General features: G+C 40.0%; 2 protein-coding genes across 8 annotated transcripts in view; both read left to right on the top strand.

Moving 5' to 3' along the window:
* LOC116974453 (neurobeachin-like) overlaps window positions 1-12,862 on the top strand; it is a 140,608-nt gene extending 127,746 nt beyond the window's left edge. Inside the window, exons 14-19 of one of the 2 annotated variants that reach the window (XM_033022905.1) lie at window positions 5,684-5,763; window positions 6,011-6,073; window positions 7,268-7,365; window positions 9,281-9,373; window positions 9,459-9,482; window positions 12,685-12,862. In XM_033022905.1, coding sequence (XP_032878796.1) covers window positions 5,684-5,763; window positions 6,011-6,073; window positions 7,268-7,365; window positions 9,281-9,373; window positions 9,459-9,482; window positions 12,685-12,835 — 509 coding nt within the window. In that variant the 3' untranslated portion in view covers window positions 12,836-12,862. The remainder of the gene's footprint in view (window positions 1-5,683; window positions 5,764-6,010; window positions 6,074-7,267; window positions 7,366-9,280; window positions 9,374-9,458; window positions 9,483-12,684) is intronic. The other variant, XM_033022906.1, reaches the window with a different exon arrangement.
* A 7,311-nt stretch (window positions 12,863-20,173) lies between these two features.
* Window positions 20,174-24,155, top strand: part of LOC116974451 (neurobeachin-like) — a 395,937-nt gene continuing 391,955 nt past the window's right edge. For all 6 annotated transcript variants that reach the window (XM_033022898.1, XM_033022900.1, XM_033022902.1 and 3 more), the window contains exons 1-2: window positions 20,174-20,457; window positions 21,318-21,510. In XM_033022898.1, the coding sequence (XP_032878789.1) occupies window positions 20,189-20,457; window positions 21,318-21,510 (462 nt within the window). In that variant the 5' untranslated portion in view covers window positions 20,174-20,188. The remainder of the gene's footprint in view (window positions 20,458-21,317; window positions 21,511-24,155) is intronic.

Raw genomic sequence — 24,155 nt, forward strand, 5'->3', positions numbered from 1 at the left:
CCCTGGTCCATCATCCGGACACTAAGTGGAAGTCGGTGTCGCCTTCCAGTCACGGCGGAGGTCCCTCTACGCAGGGATTCTCCCCCTCTACATCGGGGACCTGGGGTGGAGGGTACTGCACCGAGGAGTCCCCTGTAACCTGTTTCTCTCGCGGTTCACAGACTCGCCAGCCGCCTGCCATTTCTGCGGACTGAAAGAGTCTGTACCACCTGTATATGGAGTGTGAGAGGCTGCAACCCCTATTCCACTATCTAAAGGGGCTGCTCCTTATCTTCTGGCTGCATTTCTCACCCACCATACTCATCTTTAGACACCCTGTGCGTAGGGGAGAGGATAGGGCCGAAGATGTCCTGGTTGGGTTGCTCCTGGGCCTGGCCAAGCTGGTCATCCGCGAGTCACGGCGCTAGGCGGAAGAGGGCTCTGCCCGAGACGGCTGCCTGACCCTTTTCCGGGGTTACGTCCGAGCCCGGATGGTGTTAGAGAGGGATTACGCGCTGTAAGCGGGCACCCTGGGGGATTTCCGGGACCGCTGGGCACCGCGGGGGGGGGGGGGGGGGGGAACGCATCCTGGACAACGATTGTAACATAGCAGTATAGTAGGTTAATTTTGTATATTTGTTGCGTATTATGGTGGTGGGTTCTGGTTTGTTTTCTTGTATTGTAAATATTATTTTTAATAATTGAATAATTTTTTAAATAAAAGAATAAATAAATGCAACTTGATCTATATGTGCACAACAAACTTACAATCACAAGTACGTGATGTGGTATCTCTGAGGCATATATTTTGTGCTCACAAAAATTGAAGGTTTAGTTTTTGTCATCAAGTTACAGTGCTCTCCATAATGTTTGGGACAAAGGCCCATCATTTATTTATTTGCCTCTGTACTCCACAATTTGAGGTTTGTAATAGAAAAATTCACATGTGGTTAAAGTGCACATTGTCAGATTTTATTAAAGGCCATTTTTATACATTTTGGTTTCACCATGTAGAAATTACAGCTGTGGTTATACATAGTCCTTCAATTCAGGGCACCATAATGTTTGGGACACATGGCTTCACAGGTGTTTGTAATTGTTCAGGTGTGTTTAATTGCCTCCTTAATGCAGGTATGAGAGCTCTTAGCACCTAGTCTTTCCTCCAGTCTTTCCATCACCTTTGGAAACTTTTATTGCTGTTTATCAACAAAAATCAACTGTTTGGAACATAATTGAAAAGAAATAGAGCACTGGTGAGCTTACTAATTGCAAATGGACTGGCAGGCCAAGGAAAACCTCCACAGCTGACGACAGAAGAATTCTCTCTATAACAAAGGAAAATCGCTAAACACCTGTCCGATAGATCAGAAACACACTTCATAAGTCAGGTGTGGATTTGTCAATGACCACAGTCCGCAGAAGACTTCATGAACAGCAATACAGAGGTTGCACTGCAAGATGCTAACCACTGGTTAGCCGCAAAAATAGGATAGCCAGGTTACAGTTTGGCAAGAAATACATAAAAGAGCAACCACAGTTCTGCAAAAAACGTCTTGTGGACAGATGAGATGAAGATCATATATCAGTGTGATGGCAAGAGCAAAGTATGGAGGAGAGAAGGAACTGCCAAAGATCCAAAGCATACCACCTCATCTGTGAAACCTAGTGGTGGGGGTGTTATGGCTTGGGCATGTACAGCAGCTGAAGGTACTAACTCACATATCTTCATTGATGATACAACTGCTGATGTGGTAGCATAATGAATTCTGAAGTGTATAGACACATCCCATCTGCTCAAATTCAAACAAATACCTCCAAACTTTCATTGTACAATTCATTCTACAGCAAGACAATGATCCCAAACATACTGCTAAAGTAACAAAGGAGTTTTTCAAAGCTAAAAAAAGGTAAATTCTTGAGTGGCCAAGTCAATCACCCAATCTGAACCCAATTGAGCATGTCTTTTGTATGCTGAAGAGAAAACTGAAGGGGACTAGCTCCCAAAACAAGCATAAGCATATCTACAATACAGGCCTGGTGAGCATCACCAGAGAAGACATCTAGCGACTGACGATGTCCATTAATCGCAGACTTCAAGCAGTCATTGCATGCAAAGAATCTGCAACAAAATACTAAACATGACTACTTTCATTTACATGACATTGCTGTGACCCAAACATTATGGTGCCCTGAAATGGGGAGACTATGTATAAACACTGCTGCCATTTCTACATGGTGAAAATAAAAAGAATAAAAATGGTCTTAATTAAAATCTGACAATGTGCACTTTAACCACATGTGATTTTTTTTTTAAATTACAAATCTCAAATTGTGGAGTACAGAGGCAAATAAATAAATGATGGGTCTTTGTCCCAAAAATTATAGAGGGCACTGCAACAATGGTTTTTAGTTTAAATGTAAATCGTACATTATCATCATTTAAGGAGATCCCAGTGCCCAAAATATGTTTGTGATTTGATTAGTTTTGTGAATCTGCATTTACCTGCCTTCCCCCACCACATGTGTGAATCTCACAAATGTGCTGTGAGAGATTGATTCAGACTAAATTCACCAAAATTATTTCAGTTTCCAAATACAAAAGCCTGCTAACCATGCCGTCACAGTTAATTATTCTCTAACAGTTTCTCTGTCATTGAAAATTAATAGTGCTGTCCCTTAAGTTCTCATTGAAGTTAACAAAAAGCTACTTGATTTGTATGTGTATGGCAGGTTTACAGTTACAAGCAGCTGATGTGGTATCCTTGAGGCATATTTTTCATGCTCACAGAGGTCACGTCAATAAAGTGTACGATTGGCACATTAAGCTTTTGGTACATGGTTGTTAAGGCTTTTGTTACCCTTGTTTCTTTTTCTCTCATTAATCTATTTCTTTACATATGTATTATGACATTCTACTTTATACTGCGTTTAATGCCTCAATATGATTGGTTATGGAGAAGCATAATTTGTTGCCATGATTATTTAGGTTCTAGCTGACGTTTCATGTATTCACTCATTACTTGTTGCAATATTTGCCAGCCTGCAATGCTGCAGCCTTTTTGGATAATTAGGCTGTCACTGTTGTTTTGTTGGTGTCACTGTTGTTTTGTTGGCAAACATTGGTATGACTCCTTTGAAATGTAGTGCAAAGTCTGTATGGTCGTGAGTAGTGGCCCAAAGAGTCGTATCTTTTTCTGGTCGCAGCTGGATTTTCAACATTTTGAAATCTTTCGGCGACCTGCTGCGACTATGACGGGTGCCGGAAAGTCGCTGAAAAAAATCACGTAAGTGGGACAGGCCCTTTATTGGCAAGAAGGAGATCTTGGTTAAAGTGCAACCAGGAATTTGAGGGCTAGGTATCATTCCAGGAATGTGTACTCACTGCCTTAGAATATTTGCTTTTTTGTTACTGTTTCTGTTAACTTTAATCCTGGGATATATGGCAGTTTTAGATATTTTTTACTGTATACTGTTATGGAATGATGCTTTCATGGAGTGTAAACCTTAACAAACGCTAGCTTCAAAGCCATAAACACATTTGTTAATGCTTGAAGTTGATGTCAATCCTAGTGCTGTTAGTTGGTACAGCAAAATCTGAAATTGATTTTATTTTTACCTTTATCAATGTATTTTGAAGAAATAAGGAACTGCAGATGTTGGTTTACAAAAAAAGGACATCAAGTGTCAATATAATTCATATGTGGATATGGATAGATGATGTTTTGAGTCGGGATCCTTCTTCAGAATTAAGTAGGAGTCAGAGAAGGGTCCCAACTCAAAGAATCGTATATTCATCTTTTCCAGATATTCTGCCTGACCCACTAAGTTATTCCACCACTTCGTGTCTTTCAATGTATTTTGAGATGGACAGTTGTGACTTTCTTAGAATTTATATCCAACTCAAGAGAGTGTGTAAGATGGAACTGCAGATGCTGGTTTAAACTGAAGATAGACACAAAAAGCTGGAGTAACTCAGCGGGACAGGCAGCATCTCTGGAGACCCAAGGGTCTCGACCCGAAACGTCACTCATTCCTTCGCTCCAGAGACGCTGCCTGTCCCGCTGAAGTCCTCCAGCTTTTTGTGTCTATCTTCAACTCAAGAGAGTTTTTGGAAACCAGTCTTCTAAGCCTATAACTGTTCTTCTTTTTTTGTTTGTTCTTTTAATGTAAGAGTCTGGAGGTGTTGGTAAATGGCTAATCTTTACACATGATCAGCTGCAGAATGTTAGTTTATCAAAAGGGCAAGAATAGAGAGAATAAACTTGGAAGTGGGAAATAGCATTGTTAATGTTCAATCTGGCTTGCTCCCTTTGCACTCTACCTGCAGCCACAATCAGCATTTGCTGCTCCATGGAATTAATCAGCCTGCAGGTCTGGATTCCACAACCGTCCAGAGAGGCAGAGACTGGGCATCCGGCAGTGCATCTTGACGATCATTTAGTAGTTAGAAACATTTAAAAACAAATTCAAATAGATTTAAACATTGAAGAATCAAAACTAAAAACATTATGAAATCAAACTGAAAAATTAAAAAGGCCAAGTAAAATGAAGAAAATTACAGGAACCACTTTCCAGACTGATCCTTTTATGTCAGGGTTGGTGACCTAAATTAATGGTGGCTGGTGAAAAATAGAGACAGAATGAGATGTGTTCCTTATCTCGGCGTACTCGTGGTTTGTGAAGAGTCCAGGAGGTGAAATGCGCTGGCATCTGACTTCAGTGTTTACAGTGATACAGTGGTGCCGTTGGTAGAGCTGTTATCTCAACAGCACCAGAGACCTGGATTTGATCCTGACCTTGGATGCTATCTGCGTTGAGTTTGCACGTTCTCTCTGTGACTGCATGGGTTTTCTCCGGGTGCTCTGGTTTCCTCCTTCACCCAAAAGACATTCAGATTTGTAGGTTAATTGGCCTGTGTAAAATTACCCCTAACATGGGAGTGGATGAGAAAGTGGGATAACATGGAACTAGTGAATCGGTGATCGATGGTTAGCGTTGACTTGGTAGGCTGAAGGGCTCATTTCCATGCTGAATCTCTAAACTAAACTAAATGTACAAGTGTAGAAGTCCGAAATGAACTGACACAGAACTAGAACATTGCTGGTGGTTCTCTGTGGTTGGACATAAGTGTTCCATCGTACATGGTGAAGGTAGTAATCTTGCATTTAGCGCAGCATTAGTAAATTGGACAATTACTTTGTTTATTTCAAAAATAACAATTGGAAAATGGATCAATTGAAATCAAAAGCTTTTGAGATGAAGGAGATTCTGAATGTAAAAGTGTGGCATCTGAGCAGATTTACAAGGGCACCAATTACTGCCATATCAATGCTGAAATAGAAGATATCACATTGTAATATCACAGTATGTGTATCACACAGAAAATCTTACAATATTTTAATGTTTAAGTATGGACCAAATTGACTGCCAACATTTGCAAATAAATAGGATAATCAATAATTATGATTATACTTATAAAAAAAAAAAACTTTTCTTGGTCCAGATTGTATTAATTTACAATGAAACCTTTAATCTGGTCAGTGTTAATTGTAACAAGTAGTAATTTTTTAGAGTTCTCTTTCTTTGTACAATAGTTTTTTTTTCAAAAGAAAATCTTAAATAAATTAGTGTGTACCCGATTATAATTTTTAGGAACTTGGTTAATGGAATTACATGTTGACCAAAATATTATTTTTATTTCAAGATGGTCCTCGTCCAACTCAGAAAGAAATTATTTCATTGAGGGCTTTTATGCTGCTATTTTTGAAGCAACTAATCTTAAAGGTAAGTCGAAATGTTAAAATCGATCTTTGTAAATACTGTTACATTGAAAACAAGAAAGATTACTTTTTTTGAAACACAATTCATTATAAATTTTCTATGGTTGTGTGCTAAAAGTTTATTTTGTGAAAATATTAGAGGAACATTTTAGATAATAAATGCTGCAATGATCCATGTCAGAGTTAATCTAATAATTTATATTTGACGAAGTTCTTGAAATATAAATAACTTTAACTTAACTTTTGAATAGGATCGTGGTGTCAAGGAAGATGAACTTCAGAGTATTCTGAACTATCTGTTGACCATGCATGAGGTAAGCACATTGTTAAAATAAAATCACATTAATAAAAACTAATAATAATGCCTAGATGGAGTAGATGTGGATGGGATATTTCCTATAGCGTACGAGTCTACTCTCTTATTCTGTGGGTACAACCTCAGTATAAAAGGACGCACTTTAGAATGGAGATGTGTAGGAATTTCTTTAGTCCGAGTGTGGTGAATCTGTGCAATTCATTACCAAAGACGGTGGAGATCGATAGGTTCTTGATTAGAAACAGCGCCAAAGGTCAGCATGAGAATGGGGTTGAGAGAGAAAGATAGATCAGCCATGACTGAATGCTAGAGCTGACTCGATGGGCTGAATGGCCTAATTCTGCTCCAATGTGTTATGAACTCGTGAACTAATTGCTAAATTAATCGGATATTCCTTTGAAAATTGGATTTTTATACTTTTTTGTTGGAGTTGTTTAATTTATTTTAAACTCAGCTGACATCGTTGGTGACTTTGATGTAGACAACTATCTAATTGATGGAGAATTATTTCAAAGGTTGAATAACTTAGGGGGATTTCGGGGTGAGGAAGGGATCAGCGTGTGGCACCTTCTCTAATCAATCAACCAAAGTTATTGTCAAAGCTCATGGAAGGTAGAAGAAGTTTTTCCATATCCCCAGGACTACAGGTGAAGCTGAAACACAACCTTGAGAAGAAGTGGAACTAAGAAAGTAAAATAACTGAACTTCATTCACGTTGTAAATCAGTCACAGTTTATTTCAATTGTTATATTGTATGTTGTAATTACTTGACCATTTATAATGTTCAAGCCCAATTTCACAAAAAGTAAAATATTAGATAATGTTATTTAATATGACTTCAGCCATAAATGTCCTGTAATATTTTAATGTGCAATGTGGATATAAGGACAATTCTAAAAAACATATGTAGATCTCACATTTCTTCAACTTAAGAACAACGCTGAACAAGCAACATCATTTACTATTGCAGATTTGCACTTTTCTAATGGTACCAATGTCAAACTGATAAGTATGGTATTGAAAATTTAGATAGATTGGAACTGCCTGATTGTTGTGCTGTATATTTTAGCAGCAGGCCATCAATCATTGCCTCCTAGTGTCAAATATAGGGATTTTATATGTTCTAATACCTGAGGATTGAAGAGCTTTATTTTGTCTGGTATAGTGACTGACTGTTTGTACCATGAAACAGGATGAAAACATTCACGATGTTCTGCAATTGCTGGTTGCATTGATGTCAGAGCACCCTGCATCCATGATCCCTGCTTTTGATCAACGAAATGGAATACGGTGAGTCACTGATGAAAGCAAGAATTCAGGAAAAACATGGAAGCCCAGGTAATGGGAGAGACAAATAAAACAGATCAACTTAAAGGGGGACTTGAGTGAACACAAGGGAGAGAGAAATGGAAGGATGTAATGTGGAGGGATATAAGAACTTAGGAAACAGGTTTAGGTTTATTATTATTATGTGTATTGTGGTACACCAAGGAAACTTTTGTTTTGCATGCTATCCGATCAAATCAGATAATACTGTACACGGATAAAATCAAGCCAAACTCGGGCACAATAGAGCAAAGGGGAAGATTCAGAGTGCAGAATGTAGTTCTCAGTATTGTAGCCAAACTCCAATGTTCACAATTGATGGAATGGGACAGTACTCTAGCTTATGGAAGGACCGTTTAGAAGCATGATAAGACTGAAAACTATTCCTGAGTCTGGTGGTGTGCACTTTCAAGTTTCTGTAATTCTGGAGAAACATGGAAGGCTTGGATAAGAGGGAGGGCAAATATAATAGGTCGACTTAAGAGGGAGTTGAATTAACACAAAGGAGAAAGCAAAAGATGGATGTATTGCAGAGGTATGTAAGAACATTAACATTGGGGAGGGAGTATGGCATGTGATTCCTCAAGCCTGTTTGAAAAGATTCAGAAAGATCCTGACAAATCTATTCTTTGTACCAACACCATTCGCTTATCTGCTCACCATATCTTTCAGCATTCAATGGTTTAAAAATCTGCACCAGAATCCAACTTCTGTAATTTCCTGTGAGTCCAAAAAATTTGTCTTTGTTAGCCTTGAATATTTTCAATGTTTCAGCACCTTCTCTGTGCATTCTGTGCATTTACCTTATCTATTCCTCGCATGATCTTATACCTCTATAAGATCACCCTTCATTCCCCCTCTGCTCCAAGGAATAAAGTCCTAGCCTGCTCCACCTCTCCATATAGCTCAGGCCCTCGGGTCCTGGGAACATCCTCGTAAATGTATTCTGCACCCTTTCCAACCTCTTTCCTATAAAGGGGTGACCAAAATGGAACACAGTACTGTAAATGTGGCCTCACCAATTTCTTATACAATTGTAACATGACCACCCAACTATACTCAATACTGTGACTGTTGAACCCAATGTCCCAAAAGCTTTCTTGACCACCCTATCTATTTGTGATGCCACTTTTAAGGAACTATGTACCAGCACTCTGAGATCCCTCTGCTCTTCATCACTTCCAAAACCCAGCCATTCATGTGTAGGCCTGAGTTTGACTTCCCAAAATGCAATACCTCGCACTTCTCTGTATTAAACTTCATTAACCATTCCTCAGCTCACCTGCCCAACCGATCCAAGATCCTGTTGCAATTTTGATAACCTTCCTCATCACCCACTTTCGTGTCACCTGCAAACTTGTAAGTTCTCATCTAAATCATTTGATGTAATTACCGGAAGAGTTGAGTGATCAGTCCAATGTTAGTGGAGACACAAGGAACTGCAGATGCTGGTTTACAAGAGAAAGTGCTGGAATAATTCAGTCAGGCAGCATCTGATTTGGAAGAATGATCCCAAACTGAAATGTTGCTTGTCCATGTCCTCTGGAGTCTGAAGAAGGGTCCCGATCTGAAACATCGTCTATTAATCTTACCAAGATGCCGCCTGACCTGCTGAATTACTCCTGCAGTTTTTTTTTTTTTTTATTAGTCCAATACTAGTGTTTTTATAGGATCGCTGTATTTCAAAAGAAAAAAATGTAAATCTGCCTTATTTAAGATTTTTTAACTAATACACTTGATCTTGGATAAATTTTTTAATATTTTAAAGTTGGGTGAAAAATTATCCTTATTTTAGTATTTTGCCAGAAAAATATTATGCGAGTCAGGAATTTTTGAATCATTGTAATGTTAATTAAATTGACATCTATCTCCTTTTCAGGGTTATTTACAAATTGCTGGCATCTAAAAGTGAAAGCATCCGTGTCCAAGCGCTAAAGGTTCTGGGATACTTCCTCAAGCATCTTGGTCATAAGTAGGTTGAGTGACATTAAATATAATGCATTTTTGATTTCTTTAAAGTAAATTCATTCTCATATTTCCATATTCTTGAGCTGCAGGATTCATTTGGAGTGTAAAAGCACGTGAGTTATTCATCTTCAGTGGGATTGATTGGGATAAAGTAATGAGCATTTAAATTATGTTTTAGTTTACACTACATTTTCATTATTCCTGATTTATTATCCATGTACTCGCGATGTTTGGTTGAATTGATTGAAAGAAACACCATGGAAACAGCCCTTAGGCCCACCGAGTCCACGCCGACCATCAATCATCTGTTGACACTAGTTCTATGTCATCCCACTTTATTATTCACTCCCTACACACTTGGGGGCAATGTACAGAGGCCAATTAACGTACAAATCTGCACGTCTCTAAGATGTGAGAGGAAACTGGAGGAAACCCACGCGACCACGGGGAGAAAAACAAACTCCACACAGACAACACCCGAGGTCAGAGTCGTACCAATGTTTCTGGTGCTGTAAGGCAGCAGCTCTACCAGCTGCACCACCATTATGTTGCACATAATACATGGTTTACAATTAATCCTGTTTGCCAAGAGATGGATTGCATCTGATGTCTTGTGCTGACAACTTGTAAAATATCGATAGGTGGCGAGTGATGAGGCCGAGATGTGGTTGGCAGCACCAAGGGTCAAATATGTGGCTAAGTTCGTGGCCAAAGTCGGCATGTGGAGACTGGGGTGGGTGCGCAAACAAATGTGAAAATAGTGACAATGTAGTTAGGGAGGAATATTACGCAGTGAAGGATAGGCATGTTGGACTGGAATAAGGATAATCATCAGCAAGTTAACAAAATTGGCAAAATCTAAACTCGCAAAAAAAAATGATCATACAGGTTGACAATTCTGCAAACTTCGTGTGTACATTCCTCTAGGGTTGGCTATTTTCTATAGATTATTTTCTGAAGTTCAGAGTTTGATATTCCAAAGATTTCTGCCAACACTGCACAGTGGCACAGTGGTAGAGCTGCTGCCTTACAGTGCCAGAGACCCGGGTTCGATCTTGATCTCGGGTGTTATTTGTATAGAAATTTGAATCCCACCAAAGTAAAAATGATATTGAAATAATTTCTGTAGCTTAGTTCAGTTTATAGATACAGAGTTGAAACAGGCCCCTCAGCCCACCGAGTCTGCGCCGACAAACGATCATCCGTACACTAGTTCTATCCTACGCACTAGGGTTAATTTACAGAACCTACACATCTGCACGTCTTTTAGATGTATGTTAAAACCAAAGCATCTGGGGAAAATCAATGCGGTCAAAAGTAGAATGTTTGACCGCATTTGACTTTTGACCGCATTGATTTTCCCCAGATGCTTTGGTTTTAACATACATCTAAAAGACGTGCAGATGTGTAGGTTCTGTAAATTAACCCTAGTGCGTAGGATAGAACTAGTGTACGGATGATCGTTTGTCGGCGCAGACTCGGTGGGCTGAGGGGCCTGTTTCAACTCTGTATCTATAAACTGAACTAAGCTACAGAAATTATTTCAATATCATTTTTACTTTGGTGGGATTCAAATTTCTACAATCTGGACAATTCTCAAATGAACCCCATACAATTAAAAGCAGCGCACAATACCTTGCATAGCCATCGCAGAAGGGTGTTACCGCAAACAGGGATACTCCCTATGGCAGATGTCTAGTAACAATGCTAATGATGGCCGCCATGATATGAAACTGAGACACCAACTGAATGAATATCCTCGTGAGTAAATGGTGGAAAAAACTATTATTTGTTGTGTAGATAAAACTATGAGGCATATTTAGGGGAGACAGTTAATACCTTCTTCCCAAGATGGAAAGATCAAATACTAGAGGGCATAGTTTTAAGGTGGAGAGGGGCAAAGTATAAAGGAGATGTGCGGGCCATGTTTTTTTTCACAGGATGGTGAGTACCTGGAATGCATGGCTAGAGTTGGTATTGAAGTAGGTACGAGAGTGGCATTTAAGAGGCTAATTGATAGACATGGGGATATACAGGGAATAGAGGGAAATGGATTATGTCAAGGCAGATAAGAGTTGGTCAGCATCATGTTCGGCACATTTAGACATGGGGATATACAGGGAATAGAGGGAAATGGATTATGTCAAGGCAGATAAGAGTTGGTCAGCATCATGTTCGGCACAGACATCGTGGGCCGAAAGGCCTGTTCTTGTGCTGTACTGTTCTATGTTCTTTGGTGCACTGTGGTCCTCTGAAGAAGGATTTTGCAGCCAGAAATTAGTTGTGTAGCTGCCACGACGTCATAAGTAAAAGGAGTAGAATTAGGCCATTCAGCCCGTCAAGTCTACTCCGCCATTCAATCATGGCTGATATATCACTCCCTCCTAACCCCATTCTCTTGCCTTCTCCCCATAACCTCCGACACCTATACTAATCAAGAATCTATCTATCTCTGCCTTAAAACATCCACTGACTTGGCCTCCACAGCCTTCTGTGGCAAAAAATTCCACAGATTCACCACCCTTTATTAAGTCACTTAATGTCAACAGAGTATTCCTTTAAGTAGTGAGAACAGTAATAAACTAATAAGATTGGTCGAAGTTTGGAGCCTTGTACAATGTTTGTAGTTTGGAGCCTTAACTTCCTTTGTTGGGAAGGCAGCAATGTGCATTATACAATAATGACATGATCAGTTGCCCACCTGGCACTGGGCAAAGGTCAAGCTTGTTTAGTTTACGTGGAGCACAGAACACAGCTTTCATAATTCTAACTCGAAACCTTTGCCAGTATACCTCAGACCAAATTAAAATGGGTATTATCCAATTTCTGGCCACCTGAATATTTGAAATGACTGATTGTCCGGATTAGAGAACCAGTGGTGATTAGTGAATTCTATTTTTGGGTTAGAGAAAAAATGTATCATAGTCATACAGCATGGAAACAAGCCATTTGGCCCAACTTGCCCATAACGACCAAGATGCCCCATCTACACTAATCCCACCTGCCCCGTGTATGGCCCACATCCCTCGAAACGTTAAATGGATAAAAGAGAAGCCAGAAACTGGAACGGATTGGCATTGCAAATGGAAGACAATTTTTTATTGTTAGTGTTATGATTGTGAAGGCAGAGGAGATTAGTTTTACTTGGCATCAAGTTCGCCGTTGACATTGTGGACTGAAGGGTCTGTTCCTGTGCTGAACTGTTCTAGGGTTTAGAACCCCTCCCCCTCAGCATAAAACTGTATATTCAATAACATGTCTTACAAGAGAGTCAATGTTCACTGCTATTTTTGTCATGTTTGGTGACTCTTTCAGAAGGAAAGTGGAGATCATGCACACCCACAGCCTGTTCACCTTGCTTGGGGAAAGACTAATGCTTCACGCCAATACTCTGACTATAACAACATACAACACACTTTATGAGGTAAGACCTCGAACAAGAGAGTACTTGAAGTACTGTAACTGATCAGAGAAGTATATATTGTGTATATTACAATTTAAAACTGAATTTACTGCTTTAATTTCTCATACAATGCAATCTATAAATAACCTCACTGCTTGAGAATCTTTATTGCATTTTTGAATGTATCCTGTGGGAAATAAGTGGAACTTCCTCAGGTTGAAGTATTTTTTCTCAATATCTTTTGTCTACATTAATTGCAAAAAGTTGTTTTTAATAACCTGATTAGAACCTATCCACTGATGTGGAACCTGTCACTTGTATTTGGTGTGTTTTAATTATATTTCATGCGTTTAAATATTTGATTTTATTGCATTCAGTTAGTAAAGATAATGAAGCTAAAACGTATATTCCCTGAATTGCCATGTATACCACTTGATTTTGAATCTACCTCCCTCCCCAAGTGCATGGGAAGGGTTAGCTGGATTCTTCCAATGCAAACTTCAAGATCCCCACTCCTGTCTCACTTGTGACGAGTTGCACTTTCCAATCCAAACCCTGTGCATTCACTATATTTAGAGTACCATAGAGTTATACAGTACGGAAACAGGCCCTTCAGCCCAACGTCCATGCCAACCAAGATGCCCGATCTAAGTTAGTCCCATTTGCCTGCATTGGCCCATATCCCTCAAAATCTTTCCTATCCATGTATGTGTCCAAGGGTCACCAAACGAAAGAGTTGTAACTACAACCTGGCATAAGACCTCCAGCTAATTGACCTTTTCCTCAGCATTGCTGTTTGGCCTTTGATTCCTCATAGTCTCCAACATGTCCCACATGTTACAGCAACTGATCATTACATGATTAGTCTGAAGAAGGGTCCCAACATTACCCATCCTTTTTCGCCAGAAATGCTCAATGACCTGCTGAGTTACTCCAGCACTTTTGTTTAACTTCGGAATAAACCAGCATCTGCAGTTTCTTTTACACATGCTTTAATTAGTCATTAAATTCACAAATTAGCAATTTAGAAATTCTAATTAAGACTTCGCCAAGATAATAAACTAATTTTTAGGTGCCAATTTTAGTTACACATTTTGCTCTGATTTGTCATTTCATGGGTCCCCAATAATATTAAGGAAAAAGTTACTTGTATCTTCCCATCTTCCTGTGATTTCATAAGTTTTGCTTCCTCATTTTCAAACTGGAGATTTGGATTATTGTGTTGGTGTCTTGTATTAATCATGTTTTTTTTCTTTAAAATATCACTAAAATATCGCTCCTTCCTCCAGTTTGTTTAATTCTCAACAATCACCAACTTCTGATTTCTGCAGAAACAAGGAACTGCAGATGCTGGTTTACAAAATAAAGACATAAAATGCTGGAGTAACTCGACGGGTGAGACAGCATCCCTGGAGAACATGGATAGGTCACGTTTTTGTCTGAAGAAATGTCCCGGCCCGAAACATCTCCTGTTCATGTTCTCCAGAGATGCTGCCTGACCCGCTGAGTTACTCCAGCACTTTGTGTCTTTTACTGGTTTCTGCACTCTGGAATGCAAAGACAAAACTAGTTTTACTGTTGCTGCCTCAGCTGACAGTAATTATGAAGTAATTAGTTCTAGCTGACTACCAAATTAACTGAGAAACTCCAATTGGCAGGCACCTTGTTTACTGCAGTAACAGTAACTGAATTCCTTTACAGCTACTAAAAATTCCCAATGCACAACTTAACTGAATTTTAAAATGAGTTTCCCCTTAATTAAACTCTGTGGACGCACATGCATCAGTTCATTTTTCCATCGTTACTTGCACTCTTGATGATATACTTTGCAACAGCATTCCTTGTGGAAGGTCAAGGTGTTTCTAATGGCAAACAAGGGAAGAATCAAACAAAATTGCAGATGCTGGAAATGTAAAATAAAAACAGTAAATGCTGAAAATCTTAAGTATAGTATGTGTTCTCAGACCCCGACTATACTCCTTATACACTCATGACTGTATGGCCAAATTCATCTCTAATTCCATCTAGAAGTCTGCAAACGACACAGTTATGGTAGGCTGAATCACAAACATTGCCGAGATGGAGTACAGGAAGGATGAAGAGAAATTAGTAATATGGTGTCAGGACGATAACCTGTCCCTTAGTGTCAGCAAGATGAAGGAGCTAGTTACTGACTTCAGGAAGCATGGTGGAGTACATGGCCCAATCAGCAATAATAGTGCCGAAGTGGAAATGGTTGAGAGCTTCATGTTCCTTGCCGTTAATATCATCAATGATCTTTCATGGACCAACCACATTGATGTGACAGCCAAGAAGGCAGATCAACGCCTCCACTTCCTGAGGAGACTGAGGAAATTTGGCATGTCTCCAGGGACTCTTACAAACTTCTACAAATGTACCATAGGAAGTATACTGTCATGTTGCACCGCAACTTGGTTTGAGAACAACTCTGCCCAAGATCACAATAACTTGTAGGCATTTGTCGATGTTGCCCAGTCCAGCACACAGACCAAACTCCCACCATTGAGTCCCATCTCCACTTCATACTGTCTCGGAAATGCAGCCAATATAATCAATGACTTGTCCCACCCTGGTCATTCCTTAATGGGCCTGTCCAACTTAGGCGACTTTTTAGGCGACTGCAGGAGACCATGCGGTCGTCACATGGTTGCACGTTGAAAAATTAGCGGCGACCAGAATGAAGCCGCCATGGAGAGTAGTGATAAGTCTCGTACTGTAGGTGGGTCGCCAGGAGGTTCTAGTGGGTTGCCAGGAGGTAGAAGGTTCTCATAGGTTGTAGCCGGTGCTGACCGGTGAATTTCATTGGCTCATTGGGTGAAAAAAATGTAAGCAGTAGTTTTCAGAACCAAGGATAACCGACCGGTAATGTTAATGTCCGTTGAGCTTCACAGTCGTGTATCTCTGGCTTCTTAAAAGTTGTCTCCACTCCTTCTCCCCACTTCTTCCCCTTCTCCCTCCTCTCCTCCCCCCCCCCCCCCCACTGTCCCCCTCTTTTAAAAGGCTTACGTGACCCTCCCTATACACTGTGCTTTCACCGTCTTAATTACAGCGCCAACCTTCCTGTTCATCGCGGTGTGTGTCTGAATCACATTGGCTTTGCACCGTACGAATTTCACTCAGACAGCGCTCCCCCCGCTTGCCCTGTCCCCCGCCTGCATAACGGAGACTATAAGATCAACGAAGGAAGCGATGTGTGTGTGTTCCACTCTGACAGTCTCTGTTCCAGTCGCCGGTGTTTCAGGCGACTGCTAGCAGTCGCCTGAAAAATCGCCTAAGTGGGACAGGCCCATTATTCTGCCATTATCCGGCTGAAGGTACAGAGGAGCTTGAAGGTGTGCACCACCTGACTCAGAAACAGCATTGAACAGTCCTTCCATAAGCTAGGGTACTGTCCGATTCCCCTCTCCCCCATTGGACATTGGACTTTGTCTAGGGAACTGATGCGCCACAATGGTGAGACCTATATTCTGCACTTTACTCTATCGATTGTATTTGTTTAACGATCGTATTTATGTATGTTTAACTGATCTGTTTGGATAGCATGCACAACAAAGCTTTTCACTGGTACACAAAATTGCTGGAGGAACTCAGCGGGTGCAGCAGCATCTATGGAGCGAAGGAAATAGGCGACGTTTCGGGCCGAAACCCTTCTTCAGACTGATGGGGGGTGGGGAAAGAAAGAAGGAAAAAGGGAGGAGGAGGAGCCCGAGGGCGGGCGGATGGGAGGGTGGGAGGAGACAGCTAGAGGGTGAAGGAAGGGGAGGGGACAGCACAGGCTAGCCAAATTGGGGGAATTCAATGTTGATGCCATAAGGGCGCAAGGACCCCAGACGGAATATGAGGTGCTGTTCCTCCAATTTCCGCTGTTGCTCACTCTGGCAATGGAGGAGACCCAGGACAGAGAGGTTGGATTGGGAATGGGGGGGGGGAGTTGAAGTGCTGAGCCACCGGGAGGTCAGGTAGGTTAAGGCGGACTGAGCGGAGGTGTTCGGCGAAACGGTCGCCCAACCTACGCTTGGTCTCACCGATGTAAATTAGCTGACATCTAGAGCAGCGGATGCAGTAGATGAGGTTGGAGGAGATACAGGTGAACCTTTGTCGCACCTGGAACGACTGCTTGGGACCTTGAATGGAGTCGAGGGGGGAGGTGAAGGGACAGGTGTTGCATTTCTTGCGGTTGCAACGGAAAGTGCCTGGGGAGGGGGTGGTGCGGGAGGGAAGGGAAGAATTGACGAGGGAGTTGCGGAGGGAGCGGTCTTTGCGGAAGGCAGACATGGGGGGAGATGGGAAGATGTGGCGAGTGGTGGGGTCACGTTGGAGGTGGCGGAAATGGCGGAGGATTATGTGTTGTATTTGCCGGCTGGTGGGGTGAAAGGTGAGGACCAGAGGGACTCTGCCCTTGTTGCGTGTGCGGGGATGGGGAGAGAGAGCAGTGTTGCGGGGTATGGATGAGACCCTGGTGTGAGCCTCATCTATGGTGGCGGAGGGGAATCCCCGTTCCCTGAAGAACGAGGACATTTGATGCCCATGGCATTTGAAATGTCTTTCATGTCCGGGAACAGGATGCGGTGTATGACATGGGAGTAGGAATTGCAAGGGATGCAGTTCTTTCAGGGGATGCAAATGCTGATTTATAAAAAGAAGATGCAAAGTGCTGGAGTAACTCAGTGGGTCAGGCAGCATGGATAGGTGATGTTTTGTGTCGGGACTGAAGAAGCGTCCTGACCCGAAACATGGCCTGTCCTTTCCCTCCATAGATGTGGCTGACCCGCTGAGTTACTCCAGCACTTTGTGTCAGACCTATCTATCTGTGGCCTTCTATTAGGCCTAATATATAAGCTTGAGATATAACACTCTGCACTCCATCTGGGTACACTGCAGCCGTGCGGACTATATATGGATTTCCATGCTGTTGCAGGGCTGCAGGCAGCGGTCCTTTTGCCAGCTGGAATTTTGCCACATTAAGCCAAAGAATAACGTGTTCTAGTTAACACCTTGATATCTATTTTGTGAATCTTAGCTTGATACAGTGTCCATTTTAAAACCATCAATAGCATTTAAAATCTTTTTAAATAATATCATTATTGCTTGCACTAAATCTGTTAATATCAACTTTAATCTAAAGAATTGCAGGAAGAGGGGGCTGCACATTGGCGTAACAGAAGAGCTGTTGCCCTACATTGCCAGAGACGTTGGTTTGATCCTGACCACGGGTGCTGTACAGAGTTTGTATGTTCTCCCTGTGACCCTGGGACCCACATTCCAAAGAAGTACAGCTTTGTAGGTTACTTGGTTTTGGTAAAAATTGTAAATTGTTCCTACTGTGTAGGATAGTGTTATTATGCGAGTGATCACAGGTCGGTGCGGACTCAGTGGGCCAAAGGGCCTTTTCGCGCTGTATCTAAAGTAGACTCTAAAAGTCTAAAGTGAACTCTAAAAAATGAGCTTTAAAATGCATCTCCAAATTATCTGCTCCTTGAGAGCAACTCACCTCTGCAGGTATTGTCTGCCACGTGGGAACTCGATTTGCAGACACATTTCTGTCTTGCGAACTGATTAGGTTATGAACAATTCACAAGATTGGAACCATGCTGTAACTCGGGGAGGACGTGTGACTTGTTATCTAAGTTTCCACTACTGATGAGGGGCGTTTGAACTGAAATCTTTACTCCGTTTCGCCTTGCACAGATCCTCCCTGAATATTTTCAGCATTTTCTTTCTTTATTTCAGATTTCAAGTACCTGCACTTTATTGATTATCAAGTGGTGTTCTCATGTGTTTGCTACTTCAGTCCTTCTAGATGGTAGAGTTAGTAACTGCAGAGTTGGCAGGTATAAAGGTGGTGGACAGTATATCAATCATGCAGTCTGCTTTGTCCTGGGATGGTGTGGTGCTCAAATATCGAGCAAAAGATGGAGCTAGTCATACATTTGTACACATCCCAGAAAATAGCAAGACAGATAGATAAAGTGCTTATTAATAGATGACATTGAATGTGGCAGTCGGTAGCACTGATTGTAAAAGTGGTGCCAATGGATTTTATTGATTGTAAAGGTGGTGGCAATGGGTGGGATTGATTGTAAAGGAGATGAAGGCAGAACTATTCATCACATTTTAAATATACAGTATACCTGTTTATACTCTTAGTGTGGCATAGATGCAGGACAATGGATCAAGAAGGGGAAAGTTTAAAGATGTGGAATGGCTGGAAGTAGATCAAAGCATTTGACTGCCTAGCTGGCTATCGTGAAACAAAGTGGATGTGGGTGTGGAGTAAGAATTGTTGCACAAGAGAGCAAACTTGCGTGATTAGACTTCCTGACAGGGCTGGGGAAGATCAGATGGGTTAGTAATTCTGACCTGGATTATAGCAATGCACTTTCAAATATTCTAATTGAGGCTAGAGGGTTGAGGGGTCGCTGAGAGCCATTAGGGGACAAGGCAATGTCTGAGTGAGACTTTCAGTTAGGGCATGGCTGTCAATTTGGTTGGGTTGGTTATGCTTGACGTTATGCTTGGTTTATAATGTGACATCAACCAAAACAGTGTTGACATAATTAAGAGTGGGAAAGAGAGTCAAGAGTGTTTAATTGTCATATGTAAAGGGCATGGAACAATTAAATTTGTACGTTCTGCAGCTTAATGCAGTGACACACAGATAAATAAATAATCAATAAGATGAGAGTTGCAAATGCAGATTAACCGAGGTATGAGCATAATTTAAAAATTTCCTCAACCAATGAAAGTGTTCATTCTTGATCCGGTTGTTGCATTCTATTTATTAAACTGCCTTTGTCTTGCCTCGTATAAGATGTGCTGGATTCGGGTACGTATGGGTTATGTTTTTTTCAGCTTTTGTGTTTTTTGGGTAGTGTCTGTAGGTCCTTATTTCTGGCAAGTGGTTCATAGAAAACCCAAGACAACATTGCAGATTGCAGTGCACATGTGAAGGAAACTAAAAACGAGTGAAATTTTTTTTTTGCTGCAAATGACACTGGAGATCAGGTTCATTATTACTCCTCCCACTGGTATTGTCTTTGCTCCAGCATTATTAAAGGAGATCCTTAGTTGTTTTCAGGTGAAAGGATAGGGAGTTCTGCTTATAACATTGAGATGTTTTGAGTCCCAAGGAACTGCAGATGCTACAAGCTTGGAGCACAGCACGAAGTGCTGGATGAACTCCGTGAATCAGGTATCATCTATGAAGGGAATGAACAGATGACATTTTGAGTCAGGACCTTCTTCAAATTCCATTACTTAAAGTCTTCGGTAACAAAGTCTAAAGAAGGGTCTTTCTTTCTTATTAATTCCGTCCAGTGATACTGCCTGACCCGCAGAGTACTATATTTTACAGATGCAGGCCACTGATCCATTTTAAATTGGGTCTAACCTCAAATGGTACAGCACATGCAGATTCCTTCCCTGGACGTACATTCTGCTCAATGCTTGCCATTTCACGCAGGTGTATATCACCTCTTGATTATATATATATATATATGCTTGCAATTTCATCTCCAACTTCTAACATCCTTTTTTTTAGTGATTCTCAAGGTGGTTGCCACTTTGTTGAAGAATTCAACCCCAAGCACCGAACTGATGGAAGTTCGGCGACTGTTTTTATCAGATATGATAAAACTGTTCAGTAATAGCCGGGAAAATAGAAGGTATGCACCAGTTATGGATACACGCTTACTTCTATCTCTGATGTGTTCATTTCAATTGCTTGCATGACAAACAAACTGTAACAGCTATCCAGAGACTAATTTATGTGGATTTTGTATGATTTCAAGCATTTTTTGTTTGGAATAAATATATATTTTTCAATATTTCCATATTTTGTTGATCACTTTTACTTTCTGTTTCTATTAATTCTGCATTTCCCTTCTGCAAAGTAACAACATGGACTGGGTGTGTTAGATAGTTTGTTTCTGTGTCACACGTTATGTATTTCTACTTGTCATAGACAAACAATAGAAATAAAAGAATATACAAAAAGTAATTTCTAGGCAACATTGATGCCCGTATTGTGGTATTGTACACAAAAAAGGTGCCGTATGTATAATTAATAAACATACGTGTCACATGGCCGGAAAAGGTAATAATGATGTAACGTCACAAAAAAGCACTGCCTCTATTTATAGTTTCATAAAAAGTTACCGGATATTGTTTCTGTTCATTATTTCAATCAATTCTGTAGATAGTTCAACAATATTATTAAAGTTAAGCAAGGCAATTTTTTTCCCCACTGCTTTATTAAAAGACTAGAGAGTGTTTTAATTGCTGAAGCAGAACATCTGAAGTTGAAGCAGAACGTCTGGAAGATATGTTTACTGCCCACACATGTTAAATTTCAAGACACACTTATAGGTGAAATTTGTTGTAATTTACAAGATATTCTTTTCATATATGTAACAACTTAATTGCTTGTATGAGCTAAACGTGCTGATAACGTAACATCATGGTGGGCCACATTTTGTTGCCAATTTTTTTTCTCATGGTGCCCATTTGGTGTTTTATTTTTCAGATGCCTCTTGCAGTGTTCAGTCTGGCAAGACTGGATGTTCTCTCTTGGATATATAAATCCAAAGTGTTCAGATGAACAGAAAATTACTGAGATGGTGTACAACATTTTCCGTATCCTTCTCTACCATGCCATTAAATATGAGTGGGGCGGCTGGCGTGTTTGGGTCGATACTCTGTCAATAGCACATTCCAAGGTAGGGTTTGTTCACTCATAGATTTTACCTCAGTGGTTAATGTCAGTTGTAACTAAAAAATACATCCGTTTATATCCTTTTCTAAGTGCAGTTTGTTATCATCATCATCACCAGTTAAATAATAAAAGTTGCAGGATTAGTGTCTCGAAGTCTTGCCTTCACTAGAATCAATTTTATTTTATTTTTTCCTCTTTAATCTGATTTGGACCCATCAGGCTGAAATTGCTACCAAGAGCAATCTGCTACTCAAAGCTCTATATTGTGCTAAGACTTTGATGATAAGGAATGGCCAGAAAAAAGTTCCACACAGAAATGACTTCACAAAGGTCCTATTCACAAAATAGCTTCAACTAAATGACAAAGTCTTGTCCCCAGATTATTTATCTGCCATAGTTGTGAAGCTTTAGGAATAGTTCTGAATGTCAGTGGCATTCAAAAGTCTTCAAATATATTAGTCAACAGTCAAGAATGTATTATTGTCATATCTCCTGAAACGGAACAATCAAATTCTTACTTGCAGCAGCACATCAGATAAAATCAAGCAATTAAAATATTTAAAATTTATACATTAAATGTGCTCAGAAATGTTAAAAAATAATTAAATAGTGCAATAAACATAAATAATTAAAACATATCCCATTCTAACATTTCCTCTTTGTAGCTGTCAAATCTCCATTGAATCCCCAAAGTGGATTAGTAGAAATAAAATAAAAATAACAGGCAGTGTTGAAATATATCCTCTAGGAAATTGTCAATACATTCACACTATTGACGTTGATATCTTTAGTTATCAGTAATACTGATTAAGTTTCCTCAATGGTTCATGAAGCCATTTGCTAAAGCTCCATATTATGATTAGGCTTTGATCATATGGGCAGGCCAGAAACAAGATTTCATTAATGAGGCTGACTTTACAAAAGTCCCACTCACAAAATAATTGGCAGACCTAACATGGGGTATGAGCCATCAGCAGATTCCCTGGGGTGGGTTTGGATTTTTTTGGTACTTAAGTATGATTGAGTTTAAGAAGTTTATTCAACACAAAGCTTTTGTTGCATGCTAACCTGTCAGCGGGAAGGCAATACATGATTACAATTGGGCCCTCCACCGTGTACAGATACATGATAAAAGGAATAACGTGAATAATGTTTAGTGCAAGATAAAGTCCAGTAAAGTCAGATCAAAGATAGTCTGAAGGTCTACAATGAGGTAGATAGTGGGTCAAGATTGTTCTCTAGTTGGTGATAGAATGATTCAGTTGCCTGATAACAGTTGGGAAGAAACTGTCCCTGAATCTGGAGGTGTGTGTTTTCACACATCTGTACCTCTTGCTTGATGGGAGAGGGGAGAAGAGGGAGACCGGTGTGTGACTCGTCCTGTGATTGTGATTGTGTATGGTAAATTTTTTTACTGAACTGTATGTAAAAAAGGGTTTTCACTGTACCTAGGTGCATGTGACAATAAAGTACCATTGAACCATTGATTTCTGCATTTGGACAGTCATATGCTGAAGGTCTGTGTTTTCTTGCAGTTACCCAGTTAAATGCCAACAATTCACAGCGGAGCTGCTGCCATTTACCAGAAAGAATGTGACAAATAACTTTCTGCAAACGTACTACTATATTAGATTGGGGCTTGTGAATGCATTACACTGGAAATATATGATACAAGATGATTTATTCAATCTTTGACATGTTTTAGTGACATTTTCTCACCTGCACTATCAGTGCAGGTGCAATGGCATGCCATTGATGCAACTGGTTATGGCATGTTACTTAAAGATTTATACTGATTAAATTCTAACATTCCCTGCTTGGAGTTAGTGACTAATTCTTCTCTAGCATTGTATGGCGGGCGAAGTGAGAATATAGAAATAAAGTTTAAAACCTTATTGCAATGAAAGATAGCTAATTGCAAATTAAGGAAGGTAGTATGAATTAATCTTATCAATCTTCTGGAATATTCAATAATTAGAATATCAGTGTTTACTCAAGGATTGTGGTATTTATTTGATGATTTGTGGGATGTATAGAAATATACCAACATTTGTTCCAACCATAATTAATTGTTTTAGTTATTTAAATGTCATAATTTAACATCAATTCATAAACAGCTGCTAATTAATCTAACTCAAACAATGAGATATCCTTCCAAGGTGTGAGCAATAAATTTAATCATTTTTACTGAGCTCATTTCAATATTCTCTCTTCTCAGAAATTGAGCCTTTGAAACTATTCTGCTGTTATCCGAAGCTAATTGTAATTAATGCCTCATCTTCAGAGAAGTTTGAAAATACTGTTGAATGTTGCACACACGAACAAGATCTCCTGTAGATATTGATGACAATTGGATTAATCGCTAGTTCTAACTAATTAGAACTTCATGACACCATTTTTAAACTATGCTATTAGAATTATTTAAAATTGAAGGAAGTACATTGCATAAAACAGCCTAATAAGTATATATTATTTTTTGTCTCAGTCGTGCTATATTTGGTCATTTATAATTTGACAGCAACTTTATGATATTACTTTTTTATGTAAAAACATAGAAATAGTATCGGATTTAGATAATTCAGTCTCTCATGCCTGTGCAAGACCTAACTAGTGCATAATATTCAGATGTTGTCCAACCAGGGGTTAAAA

The sequence above is a fragment of the Amblyraja radiata genome, chromosome 6 (assembly GCF_010909765.2).
Source record: "Amblyraja radiata isolate CabotCenter1 chromosome 6, sAmbRad1.1.pri, whole genome shotgun sequence".
NCBI classification, from domain to species: domain Eukaryota; kingdom Metazoa; phylum Chordata; class Chondrichthyes; order Rajiformes; family Rajidae; genus Amblyraja; species Amblyraja radiata.